Source organism: Dermochelys coriacea, chromosome 8 (assembly GCF_009764565.3).
Source record: "Dermochelys coriacea isolate rDerCor1 chromosome 8, rDerCor1.pri.v4, whole genome shotgun sequence".
In the NCBI taxonomy this organism is placed as follows: domain Eukaryota; kingdom Metazoa; phylum Chordata; order Testudines; family Dermochelyidae; genus Dermochelys; species Dermochelys coriacea.
Window position 1 is genome coordinate 92,035,463 of NC_050075.1, and position 20,739 is coordinate 92,056,201.

General features: G+C 40.6%; 1 protein-coding gene across 8 annotated transcripts in view; it reads right to left on the reverse strand.

Annotated features, from left to right (window-relative positions):
• Positions 1-20,739, reverse strand: part of PATJ (PATJ crumbs cell polarity complex component) — a 222,934-nt gene that overhangs the window by 80,570 nt on the left and 121,625 nt on the right. For all 8 annotated transcript variants that reach the window (XM_043520335.1, XM_038412962.2, XM_038412966.2 and 5 more), the window contains one exon: positions 4,318-4,514. In XM_043520335.1, coding sequence (XP_043376270.1) covers positions 4,318-4,514 — 197 coding nt within the window. The remainder of the gene's footprint in view (positions 1-4,317; positions 4,515-20,739) is intronic.

Here is a 20,739-nt window from a genome sequence, read left to right on the forward strand (position 1 = left end):
AGGGATGAACCTACTGTGTAAATATAAATATTTTCCAGCTCAGCGTATAGCTATAGATACACCCTAAAAATACTTTTTGGGGAAAATATAATGATCCCGTATTATTTTTCCATAGGCTCCCTGCCTTGTTTCGTGTACATAAGGAAGAAGGCTGTTGTCTTTAGGCGCCTCTGTCATTTGTTGCAGAAGCTGGAGATATATAGTGAATAAAGCAGGGGGGTGCAGGAAGAGAAAGCACAGTCTCATGGTGAAGGCAATTGAATGCTGAACAAGAGAACTAGATTCTATCCCTGCCTCTGCCCAAGACTATCTGCGTGATGCCGGGCAAGTCATTTAAACCAAACTTTTCACAGTTGTTCACTAACTGTGTGCCCTGCTTGAGACCTTGGGGTCTGATTTGCAGAAAACTTGGGCACTCAGAGCTGCAGCTAGAGTCGATGGGTGCTGTGCTTTGAACATATGAAGTGGTAAATAATGCTAAGTACTCTGAAAAAAATCAGGTCTTAATTGTCTCAAATTGGGCACTACAACAATGGGAATTTTTGATGGTACTCTCTCTGTGCCTCAGTTCCCCATCTGTAACATGATAGATAAAGGTATTTCCCTACCTGACAAGGGTGTTGTAAAGACAAATTCATTAATGGTTGTGAAGCACTCAGATACTGTAAGTGACAAGTGCCATAGAAAAGTCCATAAAAAAGCCCAGGAGGAAACTAAATGTTTTTAAGAGGAGGGTTTAAATAGTATGGAATAAATAAGGCAGGGGGCCATGCACTGAGCAATAAAGATGTGACAAAATATTAACATTAAACAACGTTTATTAATGAGGCATGGTTCCTATGGGAAAAATAGAATATGAACATGTAATTAAAGACCATATCATAACACATACACACAATGGTGATCGAATGAAGATTGCACAGGGAATTTTAATTCTGGCATTTCCTAACTTTTAACTGCTTGACTTTGCAAACTTAATGTTCCTTAAATTATACTATACTATACTATAAATTAAAAGGTGGCATTTACTTATAGGCCTGTGGACATGGTTTGTTCAGTTACAGGACAACACTTTCAGAAATGGTGAGCACTGGTCTACTCTTCCTCCATTGTAGAAATTGTGATTTCTTTCGCTGACTTCACTGGGAGCAGAGTTAGGCCAATACCAAGTTCTTTTGCAACTTTCAACCATACAGCATATATGCAAATCCCAAACCCTCCAAAAATCTACTAAGTAACACTGAAAAATAAATATTTATAAAATTCACCAGAAATGCCACATCTCTCAAGGACAGCAGTACCTATGGTTAGAAGGATTATATGGACACAGGTAATAATTTAGGAGCCAGGAGAAAACCTCAGAGGCTCCCCCTATCTGTGCAAGCATATTGGTGTAAAAGTCCTCCAAGGTTCAGTGAGCTAGCATACAAAACTACCCTGACAGGTGATCTCTGGGCAGCAAAACACCTACTCTATTGGTGAGTCCATTTTGTTTGGGTTTGGTACACACCAGAGATTTAGCAGTCTAGTTGAACTCATCTTTAATTCTTAGTACATTTCAGAATCTACATTCCTGCCAAAGTACAAACTCCCATAACAAACAAACAGTAACTTGTAATTTCATCATGTGTTTCCATCTCTCAGACTTAAGTTTTAATGCTCACTCTAGTTTCCCCTGCTTCATCTGAGGAGGTCAAAGCATTTCACAAGCCCTAATCATTTTAGCTTTGTAACAGTCTTGTGTGGTAGGGAAATATTATTACCCCCCTTTTATAGATGGAGAAACTGAGGCACCAAGAAGTTGATGGAGATGAAAAAGACCACCCAGGAAGTCGGTGCCAGACCCACTAATAGAAACCTTTTTTCCCCCCAGTTCTTTGCCTGAACCACAAACCCACTGATATCAATGAGAGTCTTGCCCGAGTTGAGAGTCAGTAAAGAATACAGGCGTGGGTAGGTACTAGGCTTCGCTCGCTAAAGTCTAAAGTATTATCTTTTCTTTAGGGCTCAAGAGTGAGAAAGGATGACAAATTGCCTTTTAACATTTCTGTAAAATGTAGTGGTCCCTTGAAAGTTATAACACAACAAATCCTGCATCTTGACAAGGGGTTAGATTAGATGACCCTTGCGGTCCCTTCTAACCTTATGATTCTATAGTCACTGAAGCATGGACCAACAGGAATTTGCAGGAAAGGGCAATTTGCCTGTCATTATTTCTGCAAGAGACAGAGACTTGAACACAATTTATCACCCTAAGAGAGATAAATTTCATACAGTGATACTTTATTTCAAAACAAGCCTTCTACACTTCATGAGCATTGAAAACCTGTAATTAGACACTGACAAATCTTTAGATAATTCTAAGTGTTCCCAAGGCATCTCCAGACAGTCAGACTTCTCCTTTTCAGTTTAAGAAATGAGAGAAAATACTCGGTACTCATACAATACAGAGACAGAATTGCTGAAAGACCTAACATCGCTTCCCACTGAGTCCAGTAGGTCAGCACACACCTACTCTTCAGTGAAAGGTTCTTGAGAAGAGAAACATCCACAGGGATGAATGATTTTTCAAACCTGTAAAGCAGTTACGATGTGGGAACCACTGCAGGAATAGCAAAAGACCCTCAACACTAAGTGCCACTCTGCAGTAGTCAAATATCAGGTCGAAAGATTTGAAATGTGTTTCAAACAGGAAGATGAAAAGGGGTGGAGGGGAAAAGATGATGAATTGCTTTATTTGTTGATAGAATAACTTGGTCTGTGGGTTAGTTTGCACCAGACAGAAAGAATTAGAAAGAAAGAAACAATGTTTTAAATTCTAACAACTGAATAAAATGGATCACAATATGAAATTGTATTTTCTTATCAGTTGGAAAGGAAGGAAACCCTGACAACTACAAAACGCAAGACTCATCTTATTTTATATGTAAACTGAATTTTTCCATGAAACAATATATGCAATACAAGGATGCATTTGCTATTCCCTCACCTGCTTTTCAGTAGTCTTTCCCTAACCATAGTTTGTGAACATTCTGAAAGCACAAACTGCATTGACATCAGTTTTCATAAGCAAGCAGATATGTTATGAACACATTTATCAATGGACCCAATCATTCTATTCCTCTTATGTGGCACCTGCATCACTGGAGATTTGTAACCATGGTAGCGCATTCTGTATGGTCCTCTGCTAATCCCTTTGTCGATTAATAGCCCTTTGACACTCCCAGGATATCACATCATCCGTCCAAGACATACTTTTCTGCCTCAAATTCTTTTGCCATCGACTTTCTTGGCCAGTGTCAATAAACACGCATCATCCGCTGAACCTCCTAAAATGTGCCTGGAAATCAAAACTTTCTTTTCATAAGATCTCTAACTTTTGTTGAGTTCCAGTCATCTCCAATACTTTTTCATTGGTTACTGGTCTATCCATGATATTTTTAGAATTCTTCTACAACACCATAATTTGAAGGATTGTAGTTTATTATTGTTTGAAAGTCCACGTTTCACAGCCATAATTTAACACAGACCATATATAAATTTTTAAACAGTCAGAAATTATGTCCCGGATCGGCAGGTAGTGATCGATCTATCGGGGATCGATTTATCGCATCTAGTGTAGACATGATAAATCAATGCCCGATCACTCTGCCATCGACTTCAGAACTCCACCATGGCGAGAGGCGGAAGCGGAGTCGACGGGGGAGTGGTGGCCATCAATCCCGCGCCACGAGGACGCGAAGTAAGTGATTCTAGTCAATCTAAGATACGTCTACTTCAGCTACGCTATTCTTGTAGCTGAAGTTGTGTATCTTAGATCGATCCCTCCCCCCCCCCAGTGTAGACCAGGCCTCATTAGATGTTTATTCTTCAAGAATTCACTCTTGCTAGTCTGGTGCTGACCTCAATATCTGATTTTCCATCTTCTGTAATGCTTCTTAACTGGAAATAATTTCTCACTTGCTGTATGACTATGTTGTTCACTGGAATACCGCAGGATCATTGGATACCACCATAGTTTTTGTCTTGTACACATTCAACTCTAACCCATATTCTTTGTCATATTCACATATAACCTCCACTAACTTCATCAGATCTTCTGAATCAGCCAACAGCATTGTCTCATCTGCATAGTGAATGTTACCCATCTTCCATTCATCTTAATACCTTCTTCTGTTTCTTTGATCCTCAGCTGACAAGTCACCACAGTTCCATGAACTGGCACCAAATCTTTATTTTGTGTTTCATTACTAGGTTCACAGGCTTTCTTCCCTCTCTTGACACCAACCCTATCATATAGCCAAAGGAATCACTTACCTCTAAAAGTTCATCACCAATGTGCATTCTTCCATCTCTTCCTGCAGGTCCATCTGGATTGATGCCAACTATGAAAATGCTCATACGAGACCGGTCCTTGTTGCCAGCAAGGCTGAGTCCAAGCCCATTCTTATCTTTTTCAAGCTCAATAATGTGCAACTCCCCTGGCAGATCTGCATATCTTTGTCGGATTTTCTCTGCAAAAATAGAATAAAACAAACACAAAATAAAATTATATGCAACCGACTGTGAAGACATATAGTTACGCTACACATTACCTGACTCTCAGCATCACTACGGGTTTCTGGCATTTGGGATTCCCAGCATGGAAATTAGAACATAAAAACGGCCATACTGGGTCAGACCAATGGTCCATCTTGCACAGTATCCTGTCTTCCAACAGTGGCCAATGCCAGATGCTTCAAAGGGAAGTGAACAGAATAGAGCAATTACCAAGTGATCCATACCCTATTGTCCAGTTCCAGCATCTAGCAGTCAGAAACTTAGGGATACCCAGAGCATGGCGTTGCACCTGTGACAGTCTTAGCTAATAGCCATTGATGGAACTATCCTTCATGAATTTATCCAATTTGTTTTTGAACCCAGTTATGATTTTGGCCTTCACAACATCCCCTGGCAACAAGTTCCACAGGTTGACTGTGCATTGTGTGAAGAACCAGTTACTTCCTTTTGTTTTAAACCTGTTGCCTATTAATTTCATTGGGTGACCCACAGTTCTTGTGTCATGTGAAGGGGTAAATAACACTTCCTTATTAATTTTCTACACATTAGTCATGATTCTATAGACCTCCATGACATCCCCCATCAGTTGTCTCTTTTCCAAGCTGAAAAGTCCCAGTCTTTTAAATCTCTCCTCATATGGAAGCTGTTTCATACCCTTAATCATTTTTGTTGCCCTTCTCTGTATCTTTTCCATTTTTAACATAGCTTTAACCAGAACTGCATACAGTATTCAAAGTGTGGACGTACCATGGATTTATATAGTGGCATTATGTTGTTTACCATCCTATTATCTCTCTCTTTCCTCATAGTTCCTAACACTGTTAGCCTTTTTGACTGCTACTGCACATTGAGCAGATGTTTTCAGAGAACTATTCACAATGACTCCAAGATCTCTTTCTTGAGTGGTAACAGCTAATTTAGACTCCATCATTTTGTATGTATAATTGCGATTATGTTTTCCAATATGCATTACTTTGCATTTATCAACATTCCATTTTATATTCCCAAATCACACAGTTTTGTGAGATCCCTTTGTAATTCTTCACAGTCTAGCTTTGGACTTGAGTAATTTTATATGGTCTGGAAACTTTGCCACCTCACTGTTTACCTGTTTTTCCAGATCATTTACAAATATGATTAACCAAACTGGTCCCAATACAGATCCCTGGGGGACACTGCTATTTACCTCTCTCCATTATGAAAACTGACCATTCATTTCTACCCTTTGTTTCCTGTCTTTTAACCAGTTACTGATCCATGAGAGGACTTCACTCTTACCTTTTACCCCAAGACTGCTTAGTTTGCTTAGAGCCTTTGGTGAAGGACCTTGTCCAAGGCCTTCGGAAAGCCCAAGTACACTATATATACTGGATCATCCTTGTCCATATGTTTGTTGCCCCCCTCAGAGAACTGTAATAGATTAGTGAGGCATGATTTCCCTTTACAAAAGCTGTGCTGACTTTTCCCTAACAAACTGATTATCTATGCACTTGACAATTCTGTTCTTCGCTATAGTTTCAACCAGTTTGCCTGGTACTGAAGTTAGGCTTACCAGCCTGTAATTGACAAGATCGCTTCTGGAGCCTTTAAAAAAAATTAGCATCATATTAGCTATCCTCCAGTAATCTGGTAAAGAGGCTGATTTAAGTGATGGGTTACATACCACAGTTGTTAGTTCTGTACATCTGGTCCTGGTGATTTATGACTGTTTAAATTTTTCAATTTGTTCCAAAACCTCCTTTATTGCCCTCAATATGAGACAGTTCCTAAAAAGAACAGCTCAGCTCTGGGAATCTCCCTCACAGCCTCTGCAGTGAAGAGCAATGCAAAGAATTCATTTTGCTTCTCCACAATGGCCTTCTTTTCCTTGAGTGCTCCTTTAGCACCTCGATTGTTCAGTGGCCCCATTGATTGTTTGGCAGGCTTCCTGCTTCTGATATACTTAATATTTTTGCTGTTAAGTTTTGAGTCTTTTGCTAGTTGCTCTCCAAATTCTTTTTTGGCCTGCCTAATTATACTTTGACTTGCCAAAATTTATGCTTCTTTCTACTTTCCTCAGTAGGAGTTGACTTCCAATTTTTAAAGGATGCCTTTTTGCCTCTAACCACCTCTTAACTCTATATTATAGCCATCATGGCATTTTTTTGATCCTCTTACAATTTTTTTTAATTTGGGGTATACGTTTCATTTGAGCTTCTATTATGGGTTTTTTTTAAAAAAAAACAAGTTTCCATTCACCTTGATGGAGCACAACGAAGCAAATTGTGACACTTTTAAAAATTAGTTGGAATGCAATGTTAGATTGATATAATTGAAAGCGCTGGAGAAATGTTCTATTTACCTTTTTCCAAAGGGAAAAATATGGGGTAGTGCTCTCAGACTAGCATATGGATTTCTACAACTTGTTCTTAGAAAGATAAACCTCATAGCTTCTCATTGCCCTGTGCCATTTTGTTCCAAATTCAGCACAGTTTTTAAAGCCAGTTTCATAACATCATCTAATTCCAACACTTCAATATAATAGGCATCAAAAAAGCAAATTGAAGTAATTAACTGTGACTGGATATCACTTTTAAGAAGCACAAGGTGAATGAGACTGATGCATTATCCGTTAAAAAGAGTAAAGAGGGAGAGGAGAGTATATGTACAACTGTGTCCCTGAATCAGCACTTGGGCTAGATCAAATATTAGCTATTACCATTCTACTACAGGAAAAGGCAGGTTAGCAGTACAATTTAACTGCTACTGCATGTTTCCATGGCAACAGGAAGAGGAGAGGAGAGAGAAAATAAAAAGTGAGTACGAAAAAAAGAAAGCTTTCTCCATAGAGTTTGATCCTGGAAAATTGCCCTCAACTTCTATTGGCTTCAATGCGAGTTGAAAGTGCTCAGTACTTTGTAGGATCATCCCCCGATTCCCTAAATCGATCATAAAGAGATGCACCAATTACACACTCAGATTCACAGACTATACCCCATGATCACAGATATCTGCCATACACTTCACAAAATTTATTTGTTAAATTCTATTCCTTCACAAACACCAATTCCAAAACAAACTAGCCTGTTAAAAAAAATATAGACTGCTAGCACTGGCAAATTAAATGGAAAATTATAGGTTTTGATTGTTACAGGTGTCTCAGCCTGACCATTTAAAAGAAAGATGAAATTTGACTAATCTGTTCTCACCCTCTTCCTCCTGTCAATAATACTTAAGGTTAAGATTTTGTCACGGGTATTTTTAATAAAGGTCATGGACAGATGAGGGCAATAAAAAAAATTCACAGAAGCCTGCAACCTGTCCATGACTTTTATTAAAAACACCCTGGGGGTGGGGAGCTAACTGCTGGAGACCCACCAGGGGCTGACTGCAGGCCACTGCTCCAACCCTGCCGCTCCTTCTGCAGCATTGACCAAGCCTGGCCACTGCTCCACCCCAGCCTGCTCTTGCAGCGACAGCTGACTGCTGGCTCTGACAGCTGCTGCTCCTGCTCTGGCCCTGGGAGCTGATTCAGCCACAGGGTCTGCTCCTGTGGTGGTAGCTGCTGCTTCCTCCCAGCCCTGGGGGATGACCTGGCCCTAGCTACTGCTTCTGAGGCAGTGGCTACTGCTCCAGCCCTGGGCCCCCAATCAGCAGCTGCTCTTGTGACAGCAGCTATTGCATCTGCTCCGGTGGGGGCTGACCCGACCCTGTCCGCTGCTCTGGCGGCAACTACTCCAGCAGTAGGGGCAGACTGCCAGCCACTGCTCAGGCCACCGCTCCAGCCCTGCTGCTGCTCTTGGGTGGAGGGCGACAGCTGTTCCAGCTCCACTGCGGTAGGCTGAAGCCAAAGAAGTCACAGTATCTGTGACCTCCTTGACAGAATCAGATCCTTAATACTCCTTTAAATGCTCTAGCTTGAGGCTGAAGTTATGAGTTGCACTGTTACAGGGTGCAGGAAGACCAGCTGCTCAGTGTTATATCAACAGAGTCTATTATTAGTAGCTCTTAATTCTAGGCTTTGTCTGGACTGGTGGTTAAGACACACGACTGGAATTCAAGAGTAATAAGTATTTATTTACTCTGGTCAGGAATTTCATAACAATAAACAAACCCTTTGCTGTTGTATATTTATTTGTGTATTATTCAAAGTGCCTTATCAACACTAATGAATTAATAGTTCCCTAATTCACCTAAGGGTTGAGACTTCCTACACCAACTGTGCAGCTAGGAGAATTGAGGCCAGAGATGGTAAGTGAGCAGCAAAAAGGTGTCAGAACAGAGCTGGGAATACAACCTCTATTTCCCTAACCCGGAGCCCTGCACCCTAGCTGCTGGATCCTCTTTCTTCATTCCATCAGTTGTGAGGCAGTAGACCTTGAGGATGATCAAAATCTTCTGTACTATTTACATAGAATTATAAAGATTATAAAATTATAATTGATAAGTAATCAGCAAGGCCCATTCTGATTTTGCAGCCACAACACTGGCACGGAATACAGCATATCCAAGCAGGAGTGCCAGGCAACCTGCAGTCAGGCCGTCTGCTCACTCAGTTGAGACTAACAGAGTGAATGGAAGGAACACGTTATAGCACAGCCCCTCCAATCGGTGCATGAGTACACAGACTCCGCAGGGGGAGAGGTTTATTGCTGGAGTGACTTTATAAAACCAATACCTGTGTATGGAGTTATATTCCAGAACTGAAAATAACTGATGCATTAAAGCAGATTGTACTTTAATGATAAATATTCTACTCAGCACCGTGAAACTGCAGCATACTGTACTTAAAAGCAGTGTTGGACTCCGAGAAGTGAATATACAAATAAAAATAGCACCTTTTTCTTGGCTCTGCTTATTCAGAGTCCTATTCACTTTATAAAATGACAGTAAGAAGTTTTACTCCTATTAGTACTGGTGAGCCCACACCCCTAACGAAAAAGGAACTAAACTTTATGTAGCTCAGCGCTGTTATTTATGAAGTTCCAACAGCAGGGCCAAACAGTGCTTCAAAGGTCAACCCTACGTTACTTAGCAGAGCAGAAGTGCAGTGTAAGGTACGGTAAAGACAATAATAGGTCATTGCAGGAAGGAGCACAGAAGTGTTAAAAAGTTCCTATTAAAGAGACCATTTCTTTTGTAAATGTTTTTCTCTCCCTGTTGCAGTGTGAAAAACCCACATACACCCACTTCCTTTGTGTGGGCTGGGCCCGTCATGATCTTACCATATCTATTTAGGAAGCAATCATTTGAAACAGTTTTCAGAGTAGCAGCCGTGTTAGTCTGTATTAGCAAATAGAAAAGGAGTATTTGACACCTTAGAGACTAACAAATTTATTTGAGCATAAGCTACAGCTCACTTCATCGGATGCATCAGCTGAAACGGTGTCCCTGCTGAGGAGACTAGAGTGGTAAAATGCTGAAAGATTAAGAAACTACAGAGGAAATAGGAGTACTTGTGGCACCTTAGAGACTAACAAATTTATTAGAGCATAAGCTTTCGTGAGCTACAGCTCACTTCATCGGATGCATTTGGTGGAAAAAACAGAGGAGAGATTTATATACACACACACACAGAGAACATGAAACAATGGGTTTATCATACACACTGTAAGGAGAGTGATCACTTAAGATAAGCCATCACCCACAGCAGGGGGGGGAAAGGAGGAAAACCTTTCATGGTGACAAGCAGGTAGGCTAATTCCAGCAGTTAACAAGAATATCAGAGGAACAGTGGGGGGTGGGGTGGGAGGGAAAAATACCATGGGGAAATAGTTTTACTTTGGGTAATGACTCATCCATTCCCAGTCTCTATTCAAGCCTAAGTTAATTGTATCCAGTTTGCAAATTAATTCCAATTCAGCAGTCTCTCGTTGGAATCTGTTTTTGAAGCTTTTTTGTCGAAGTATAGCCACTCTTAGGTCTGTGATCGAGTGACCAGAGAGATTGAAGTGTTCTCCAACTGGTTTTTGAATGTTATAATTCTTGACGTCTGATTTGTGTCCATTCATTCTTTTACGTAGAGACTGTCCAGTTTGGCCAATGTACATGGCAGAGGGGTATTGCTGGCACATGATGGCATATATCACATTGGTAGATGCGCAGGTGAACGAGCCTCTGATAGTGTGGCTGATGTGATTAGGCCCTATGATGGTATCCCCTGAATAGATATGTGGACAGAGTTGGCAACGGGCTTTGTTGCAAGGATAGGTTCCTGGGTTAGTGGTTCTGTTGTGTGGTGTGCGGTTGCTGGTGAGTATTTGCTTCAGATTGGGGGGCTGTCTGTAAGCAGGTTTCAGAGTAGCAGCCATGTTAGTCTGTATTCGCAAAAAGAAAAGGAGGACTTGTGGCACCTTAGAGACGAACAAATTTATTTGAGCATAAGTTTTCGTGAGCTACATGAGTTGCATCCGATGAAGTGAGTTGTAGCTCACGAAAGCTTATGCTCAAATAAATTTGTTCGTCTCTAAGGTGCCACAAGTCCTCCTTTTCTTTTTACAGAGGAAATGACACAGAGAGCGATTAATGTGCTGAATGTCCCTCTTAGCCTGGTAAGAGGGCACATCCATCACTTACTGCTACAGTAAATGCAATTTTTATGCATGCATGTGTAAAAATACACATACACACTACATACTCTGTTTTGTTTTAAAATTAAGTCTCTGCTCAGCAGGGCATACTTTTACTATTTGGGATAACAGGAAGTATTGGCTTTTACATGCTCCACCTATTAACACTACTTAAATACTCCTCAAAAGGCTGTCCTCTGTGCTAGGTGATTGTAGTGTAAATGCTACCACACTATTCCCAGAGCTGTCATTATCCAGTCTGCATACAAATATCCTTTGGGTTTCCTCATGATTTCCTATAACATTGTTAGTATTCTCAGTTTGTCTCTTAATAAGACTCTCATAAGATCATTTATACAAGTATTTACCTAAACAAACATGCATCTAAGACATCTTCTTTTTAATACATTTTTAGATGTTTTTTTCCTCCAGCTGGTATCACTTTTCAGTTCTCTGCCTAGCACTGGGGAGCCAGTTAGCATTTGCATTTGCAAGAATTCTATTATCTGCCTTCATTACCAGATACTTTACACAAGGCAATTGTAATTCTGTGGTTATTGCATTACATACAGGGTATTAAGTTCTTTTTGTTTTGTCACTGTATGAAGTTGTTTCCACATTCCATGAACAATAAGCTTATCTAAACTTCAGCAGATACATCTTACAAATAATATTTAGCCAGTTAGGGCAGCATCTACAGAGTTTTTTCCTCCCAATAGATATATTACACACACACACACACACACACACACACAATTATATAGGACCATAGCACCAACAAGTTCTTTACTGATCAATCCTGCAATAATATATCCCAGATATATTAGCCTATAATTATTGCATTTTAAACAGAAGCCTTGGAAATGGAAGACAATTGCTTTCAAACAATATGCCATTATGCTGTCACAATGCTTTCCTGCTCCACTAACTACTAGTACATTAAATGGGGAGAAATAAGAAAATAAAATAGTAGGAGATATAGCTAGCCAATTACAACCCAAATTACTTGAACTTTGGTGCTGTAATATTGCAACAAATACAGTGTATCATTATTTAAAGACAAACACCATCTTTCAAGAAGACAAGAGATTGTTTGAAGTGTAAAGTTACAATATGACAGTCCCACAAGAGGTTCAGGGAGCTGTTTCACAAATATTACAACTCTGACCAGCTGGATCTACATCTCCAGTTAAATGAGCTGAAATTAGAAAGGGGGGAAGCTTGCCTCCCCCTCCCTGCCCCTACACTCACCCACCAAAAATGAGTATTTTCCTGATATAAAAGAGAATCTCTCTAGAAAGAATGATGGAAGGGGAAGAAAAAAAAAGTTCTTGATGATTGAGCTACTAGATAGATTTTATTTATTTATTTTAAAAGGTGCTGAATCATGGCATATGGGACAGAAGAGAAGGGGGGCCATGTGTTGAAGAGGCTTACAAATTACATTTTTATACAGCAGCTGATATTGCAATCTCTGAATCCCTGCTCCAGATAACTACTAACACCACATACTCTCTTTTGGAGACTTTGTCATGGCCTCATTTATCCTCTGTATTTGCTTTTATGACCCAGGGCTACCATTTGTATCATCATACAAGACATTGTTACAGCCATAGTTTTTTCATGGATAGCTCTACTTGGGCTGCAATACTGCATTCATTGTTCTTCTTTCAGCATTGATCAACATCAGAATGCAGCTAGCGTACACAACATAGAACCAATCTCACATGTCAAACAACTAATTCCCTGCTTAGTTTCACTTTAAACATTAAAAAAAAGAAAAGAAATGAAAGAGCAGGGAGTCCCTGGAATACTAACCCTAATGCTGTGAGGGCAACTGATTACAATTCACAAGAGCCTAAATGAGCACATTAAAAAGGCCATAATTTAACAAACTAGGGCTCCAAATTCTCTTGACATTCAAACAATGAACACATTATACCATTGATCTTTCCACAAGCCGCACATTCAACTCCATGGAAACAAAGAGCTCCATGAACCTTATCTCAAAAATAACGCTGCTCATTGTGTTCAAAACCACTGAAGCTACTGATGGACAAAAGAATTTCATCAATGTTTACTTAAGTGTCATAAAATAAGACATTTGGAAAAGAAAATGAATGAGATTTAAAATAAAGCGTTGATATATTTAGAACCCAGGGACTTAACTGGATACATCACATATTGCCTTGTGGTCAGTCCCCACACCAAGTGACAGGACAAGAGACACAGGGGCTAGCCATAATTGCAGCTCTTTCACAGAGTCTGAGGCCAGAGGCGATCATCTAGTCTGACCTCCTAACACAGACTATAAATTTCACCCAAATGTGCCTATGATGAGGCCAATAACTTTAGTTTAACTCAAGTATTTTAGTTCTCAGGATACTAAACTGCTGTATGCCACAGGCTGAGAACAGGAGAGACAGGGGAACCACTGGCACAAACTAAATTATTTACCTTCAAAGTACATTACTTCACTTTTCAAGTGTAACCTCAGCATTTCTATTAGCTGAAGTGTCTGACAAAGACTAACACTCATTCCCAACCCAAGCCTACTATAAAACAAGAAGCTCTCTCACTCTTATTTTTATATATGCATGTCCCAGAAGAGGTGAGAAATTATAGCATTTTTAAGTGTGTGCGCACGTGTGTGAGAGCGAGCGAGATCGACGGCATTATCTGAACAAAATGCCATCAATCTCTCATAAGAACGGAGGCAAGGAAATAAGTTTATATGGCAACTTCCACCTTCTCTGTATATATATCTTCTTACTATATGTTCCATTCTATGCATCCGATGAAGTGGGCTGTAGCCCATGAAAGCTTATGCTGTAATAAATTTGTTAGTCTCTAAGGTGCCACAAGTACTCCTGTTCTTTTTAAAGGAAATAAATGTTGATTCCGAAAATGATCTGTGAAAATGTGATGATTTTACCCTTGCAAATATAACTAGTCCAGTCATAAAGGAGAACTGTATAACAATATGCACCGAGCATTAATGACAAAATATCTGCTAAGCTAACTTTCAGGCTTCTTTTGTACCAGTTTGTTTTTTGAGAGTTAATATTATTTGGGATCTTTATGATCTGCCTTCCTTTCTCCTAACTGCTTCCCTCATCTCCGACTCCCACTCTTAGCTTTCCACCTTCTTTCATGTCTTGTCAAATGCTTGAAATAGCTTCTCATTTCCATGAGGCAGGTGCCTTCCATCTCCTTCAAATTTTTCCTTAAATCCCACTTCTCTTTTGCAGCATCTTATTACACGAGATGGAAAAATGTTTTCTGCCAATATCCATTTCAATTCACAGATTCCAAGTCCAGCAGGGACCACTGTGATCATCTAGGCTAAACCATAACACAGGTCATAAATGCATCCGATGAAGTGAGCTGTAGCTCATGAAAGCTTATGCTCAAATAAATTTGTTAGTCTCTAAGGTGCCACAAGTACTCCTTTTCTTTTTACAGGTCATAGAACTTCTCCAAAATAATTCCTAGAGGTATATCTTTTAGAAAAACATCCAATCTTGATCTAAAAATTGTCAGTGATGGAGAATCCACCACAACTCTCGGTAAATTGTTCCAGCGGTTAATTACTCTCACTGTTAAAAATTTACTCCTAGCCTGAATTTGGCTCGTTTCAACTTCCAGACACTGGATCATGTTATACCTTTCACTACTAGACTGAAGAACCCACTATTAAATATTTGTTCCCCACGTAGGTGCTAATAGACTGTAATCAAGTCCCCCTATAACCTTTTCTTTGTTAAGATAAATAGATTGAGCTTCTTGAGTCAATCACTATAAGGCATGTTTTTTAATCCTTTAATCATTCTTGTAGCTCTTCTCTGAACCATCTCCAATTTATCAAAATCCTTCCTGAATTGTGAGAATCAGAACTGGACTAAGCAGCAGTTGCACAGGCACCAAAAACAGAGGTAAAATAACCTCTTTACTCCTACTCAAGAATCCCCCATTTATGCACTCAAGGATCATATTAACCCTTTTGGCCACAACATTGCACAGGGAACTCATGCTCAGTTGAGTATCCACCCCACATTCCAAATCTCTTTCAGTATCACTACTTCCCAGGAAAGAGTCTCCCAACCTGTAAATATGACCTACATTCTTTGTTCCTAGATATATTCATTTACATTTAGCCATACTAAAACATAGTGTTTGCTTGCACCCAAACAATAAATATCTCTCTATATTAGTGATGTGCCCTCTTCATTATTTACCACTCCTCCAATTTTCAGATCACTTGAAAACTTTATCAGTGATTATTTTGTTTTTTCTTCCAGGTGATTGATTAAAAAAAAAAAGTTAAATTGCATAGAGCCAAAAAGCAATTCCTTGCAGGAAACAAGAAAAACACCCACTAAATGAGGATTCCATATTTATAATTACATTGAGAACTATCAATTAGCCAGCTTTTAATACATTTAATATGTGCCATATTAATTTTGTATCATTCCATTTTTTTAAATCAAAATGTCATGCACTACCAAGTCAAATGCCTTATAGAAGTCAAAAGTAATAGTGTTGATGTAATATACTTAATCAACCAAATTTGTAATCTAATCAAAAAAGATAAGTGAGTTTGATGGGATCGATTTCCATGTTTGTTTCCCTCCTGTGGTGACTGCCTTCCTTAACTTTGATTGAATTTTACTATCACAAGTATTTACAGAAAACAATTTTTAAATTTTGCTTTCTGGAGCTTATCTACTATAAACCTGATTACAATAGTTACACCCATCCAGTCAACAAAAAAAGCAATATCATTTGACTTATGTGACTGAACACAACTAAGCAACACAACTTGTATCACAGATTCCAAATTTCAAATAGGCACGGTATTTCCAAGAAGTGACAATCTGTTTTCAGACAACTGGTGAATAGAATGAAGTTACTTTCATTCAGTATGTTGTTTACTGTTATTTGTTCAGCTCTGCTTCATATCTCCCAAACAGAGTTGCATTTACTTCCCAAACATGCTGTTTCCATGCGTCTTGAATAGGTGGTCGGGGTAGAGGGAATATACAGAATTATAGCATTCCCCTTCCTTGCAAAATATTATCACGTGGTCCAGAGTCTAAACTCCCCACCCCCTCTTTTCAAACAAGTCACCAGTCCTGATGGTTGTAAAGAAAACTTGCCTAATGTTAACTGAATGTAACTTACACCTGGAGGAATTCTGTGCCACGGTGCATGCAGAATTAATCTCCCCTCACATTATCTCTCTGCTTCCCTGCAGAAAATGACAGGGAAGTAAAGGAAAGCCACAAGAGCGATCACATGCCAGCATGGTTTCCAGTGCCTAGAGCAGCTGGTGGAGAGGAAAATCTGTGGGGGCAAGGGGAACTTAGAGACACCCATGGGTGTAGTTGTGGGGAGCAAGAAGGGCATAACCTCTCCAACACAGAGACACGGTGTGGAGGGACATATGGGGTCATGTGCCACTGCCCACCCACCATTTCTAAGAATGCAGAGCTGCTTGGCTGAAGGAGGGTTCCACTCTAGCTCTCTGCAGCTGGATACCACCTCCCAAGTCCTCGTGTTGATCACACTGTCCTTCTGTGTGCTAGAAGCTATTCTGTTTTCTGTACAATGGTGAGTTCCTGCGGTGGAGCAGGGCAAGGAGGGTGGGGAAGAAGCGGTGGGGAAGGTGGATGGGATGGGGAACAGAGGAATGGGGGAGGGAAGAGGCAGCAGCTGGGGCTCCTCCGTTAAGTAGGCCCATCATATCCCCACCTCACCTGCACCACCCCATTGAGCCCCCCACACCCGGACCTCCGTTCCACTGAGCCCCAACCAGCTGTACCCAGACTCCCATCCCAACAAGCCCCACTCCCTCATCACCCGGATGCCCTCCCCACCGAGCCCCCCACATCCAGACGGTCCCTACCGAGCCCCATCCTCCCCACATCCAGACCACCCCGCCAAGCCCCAACCACCTTCACCTGGACCCCCCTACAGAGTCCCACTGCCCCTCCCAGAACCTCCCAATGAACCCGTGCACCCAGATCCCCCACTCAGCTGCCTGCACCCAGACTGCCCCTGAACCCTCTGAACCCCACACCTGGATCCCCCCAACAATAAGCCCCTCTACACTTGGATCCTGCTGGGCTGAGTCTGCCTGCTTATGCCTGGTGCAGAGGGGCAGGGCTGGACCTTGTGCTGTGTCAGGGTTGGGTGCAACCTCACCACCAAGTCCATGTACTGGGAGGGAGTGGCCTGTGCTCCCCACTGCCATGCTGGAGCCTCCACATTTATTGTCAAATAAAATTTGCAGAATTTTGCAGAATTTTAAAACATTGTGCACAGAATTTTTAATTTTTTTGGTGCAGAATTCCCTCAGGAATAGTAATTGATGCTGTGATGTTCACCCAAGTTTGCAAAGAACCCGAAATAGCTCTGAGAGGGAAGAACTGCCTCTATTCATCTAAATGAAGTGGTAACTCAAGAGGCTTGATGATAAGTGACAACACTTAAGCATTTCATTGCTGATCAAAGCGTGTAAAAAGATAGAAGAGGAATCCTATAATAAGGATCTCCACAACCTACTGTGAATGCCATTTCATTCTGGTCACATAAGTGGATGGCAGTAGCAATCATTCCCCCCCCACCCAAAGGCCCTTAAGGAGTCATGCCCAAGGAGCTGAGCAGAACCAAGTCTAGAATTTGAATCCCACTAAAAAGAAAGGCAAGTCTAAGGAGCCAAATATAGCATGGCATCTCAAGGAGATGGAGCTTACTTTCGAGCAGAGCTTGGAAGAGCCACCACCATCTTATATCCTCACTTCAAGCCCAGCACCTGAAGGGTCATCAGTAGGCTGTAATTACAGTATACCTATATTGTATACCATATCTAAGTTCTTAGGAGCAGAGACATTTCCTGTTTATGTTTTTTGTGAACTGCTAAGTACATTTATGGTCCTATCTAAAACACCTCCTTATCTATGAAAAATTAAGCATCTTTTAAATTTTTTTTTTTGGCCGTCTAGGGAAAATTTGCCATACAGGGTGCTCTTATGCTGTGCAGTTGTTCCTTATAAACGAAATTCACTTCTGTCTACTTATTTGCCTTTGAAATTTCATATTAACAAGCATCAAAGCACTCACCCCTATATAGACGTGACCTCCTTTGGGTACTCTGATCTACCAATCAGTTATTCATGTAAAATACTGGCTGCTGAGTTTAGAGAGTCTCAGGGCCAGCTGAGAATCCTGCAGAGCTCTGTACTCTGGTGCAGAGGATTGGCAAAAGCTTCCAGCATATTTCTTCCCTACTGCCTCACTGCTGATAACGCAGGATGTTTTAGCTAGATTAGAAAGAAACAAAACCCACTAATTGGTTGAACGTCATACTGGCGTTGGTTGATTAAATGCAATCAAACAGTGCTGAAGTCATTTTTCCTGTGATAAAATCCTGCATGAAAACACAAAACAGCTACTCTAAAATCATGTTAAGGTTGACACTTGAGCCCACAAAAGGCAACAGCATTTTGAAATAAGGGTATAGCAGCACCCGCCATACAGTTTTATTGCATCTAGACATGGGATAGCCTCCCACAGAAGTTGGCAGACTCTGTCTTTTTGGGTGTTGAATATGTAACTGGACAGAGCAGTAGAAAACTCACTGTATAGGACAATCTTACATTATTCAGGGGCTAAACTAGAAGGCTTAGAAGGCTTTACCTGCTCTAAATTCAAGGACTGTGCGCTATAGTACAGCAAGTCTTCTGAGAGATTCCCAACTCATTTGGCAGCCTTACATACCTAGCATCATTCTTTAGAAAGCCAGAGATATTACAATATAAAAATATTCAAAAATATTCATTGCTATTTGTAAATCTATAACTTTTCAGGCCAATCTGAAATAGTACCAAATATATATTGCAACCGTCAGGTTACTATGCATGTTTGTAATAGATGACCTTCTACTAAGGTTCAGGAATGATCTGTATAGATGCACATCTGTAGGATGCATAGCCATATCAGGGTGCATGTACGCGAAAATAGGTAGTCAAACAGATCCCCCAGGTCCTGCTCCAGAATGCCTTTCCACAATTCCTGCCATGGAGTCACATGTCCACTGGTTTTTGGAGGGAGCCAGAAATGGGACAGAAAACCTCTCCCCCGGGTTCCTCTTGCTATATGAAGGTTTTCTAGCTCACAGCTATGTGTACTGTCTGCTAAGATTTCATCTCACCAGCAAGATCCAAGAGCTCTTCTCTAAATTGGTATTAATACACTGCTTGTTCATTTGATGGAAGAAGAGGTGTGCTGCGAGACTGAATAAAGATGGCTGTGAAAGCCTTAATTCTTTGCGGTGCTTTTCGGCTTGGCATCCATGCTTCCTTAATGTGGAAAAATTGGGATGTGTTCCTCTTCCTGCAAATACCAGAGGGAGCTCAGACTTCTCTTCAACACTGTGGGCTATGTGCCTTCCCCCCATGCTCCAGATTTCCTCCTTCCAGTGGTGCAAACAGAGTGGCAGTTCAACCCTCTCACTTATCCATTGCAATCCTAGGTTTTAATGCTGATCTGGAGGAAAGAATAAGCAATATATTGTTTCTCATTTTCTGTTGTCTCCTACAGAGCTGAAATTTCTGAGACTTGTTCCCCTAAAGGGACCACCTATATGGCCTTTCAGTTTGTTCTCCCTGCTTCATCATGGCAGAGCAAGGCAAAGACCAGACGCCTCTGAAGCCACAGAAGGGGAAACTTGGCCATGATTGTTCCCATCATGTGGACTCTAGCTCTGCTTAGGAAAAGGGGCTAAAAGTCTAGACTGCTTATTGGCACCTCTGAAAAAGGAGAACGCCAGAGTCTCACTATCACCTGAGAACCCTGTGTAGGGTTATGTAGACATGTAAAATCAAAGTTATTTAATAAGAACTACATTGGTTTAATGAATTATTTTTAAAATTTAAAAAAATCTGGTTTAGCAGGTTAAACCAAGTTTCAGCCTAATTAATTAGTTAATATTTGAACAACACTTTCTTAAATGTGTTGTGTATGTGATTAGCAAATCTTAACATTGGCTGATCCACCCAAGGTTGCAAGACAGAAGCAAAAATAATCTAGAAGTCTCTGCCCAAATCACTTGAGGGGATGGGTACTGTGGTGCCCCTAAAGAAGCATTTCTGGCTGGCTAATGGAGAGCAAGCAGATCTGACCATTCTGGAGTATATTCCTGCAAGTTTTTCATTTAATACTTGATGCTACTTGCAAAGGTACCATAATGCACACATGGAACACAAAGTCTTGAAAGCTGGGAATGAGTTTAATATATATTTCAGTTTGGAAATGATTCTTATACACTTTTATCTCCTGATTTCTGAACTCAACTGCAGTGGTGCCATTAACCATTCAGGGTCATATTTTGCTAAGTTCATCCCCGGCCAGCCTTCAAACCGACTGATGCAGCTACCTCTGCTTCTGCTATCTAGTGAATATTTTTAAATAAAGTCCTTCCAGTCCCCTTTAAAATTCCCCACTTCTTCTAAAAGGCCTACCAGGGGATTTAAAAACACAAAATTCTTCCCATCACTGGACTTCCCAGTGTGTCCTGTATTCTAAGTATCTGTCTCTGTGTAAGATCTTCTGGGGAGAAAATCACAAC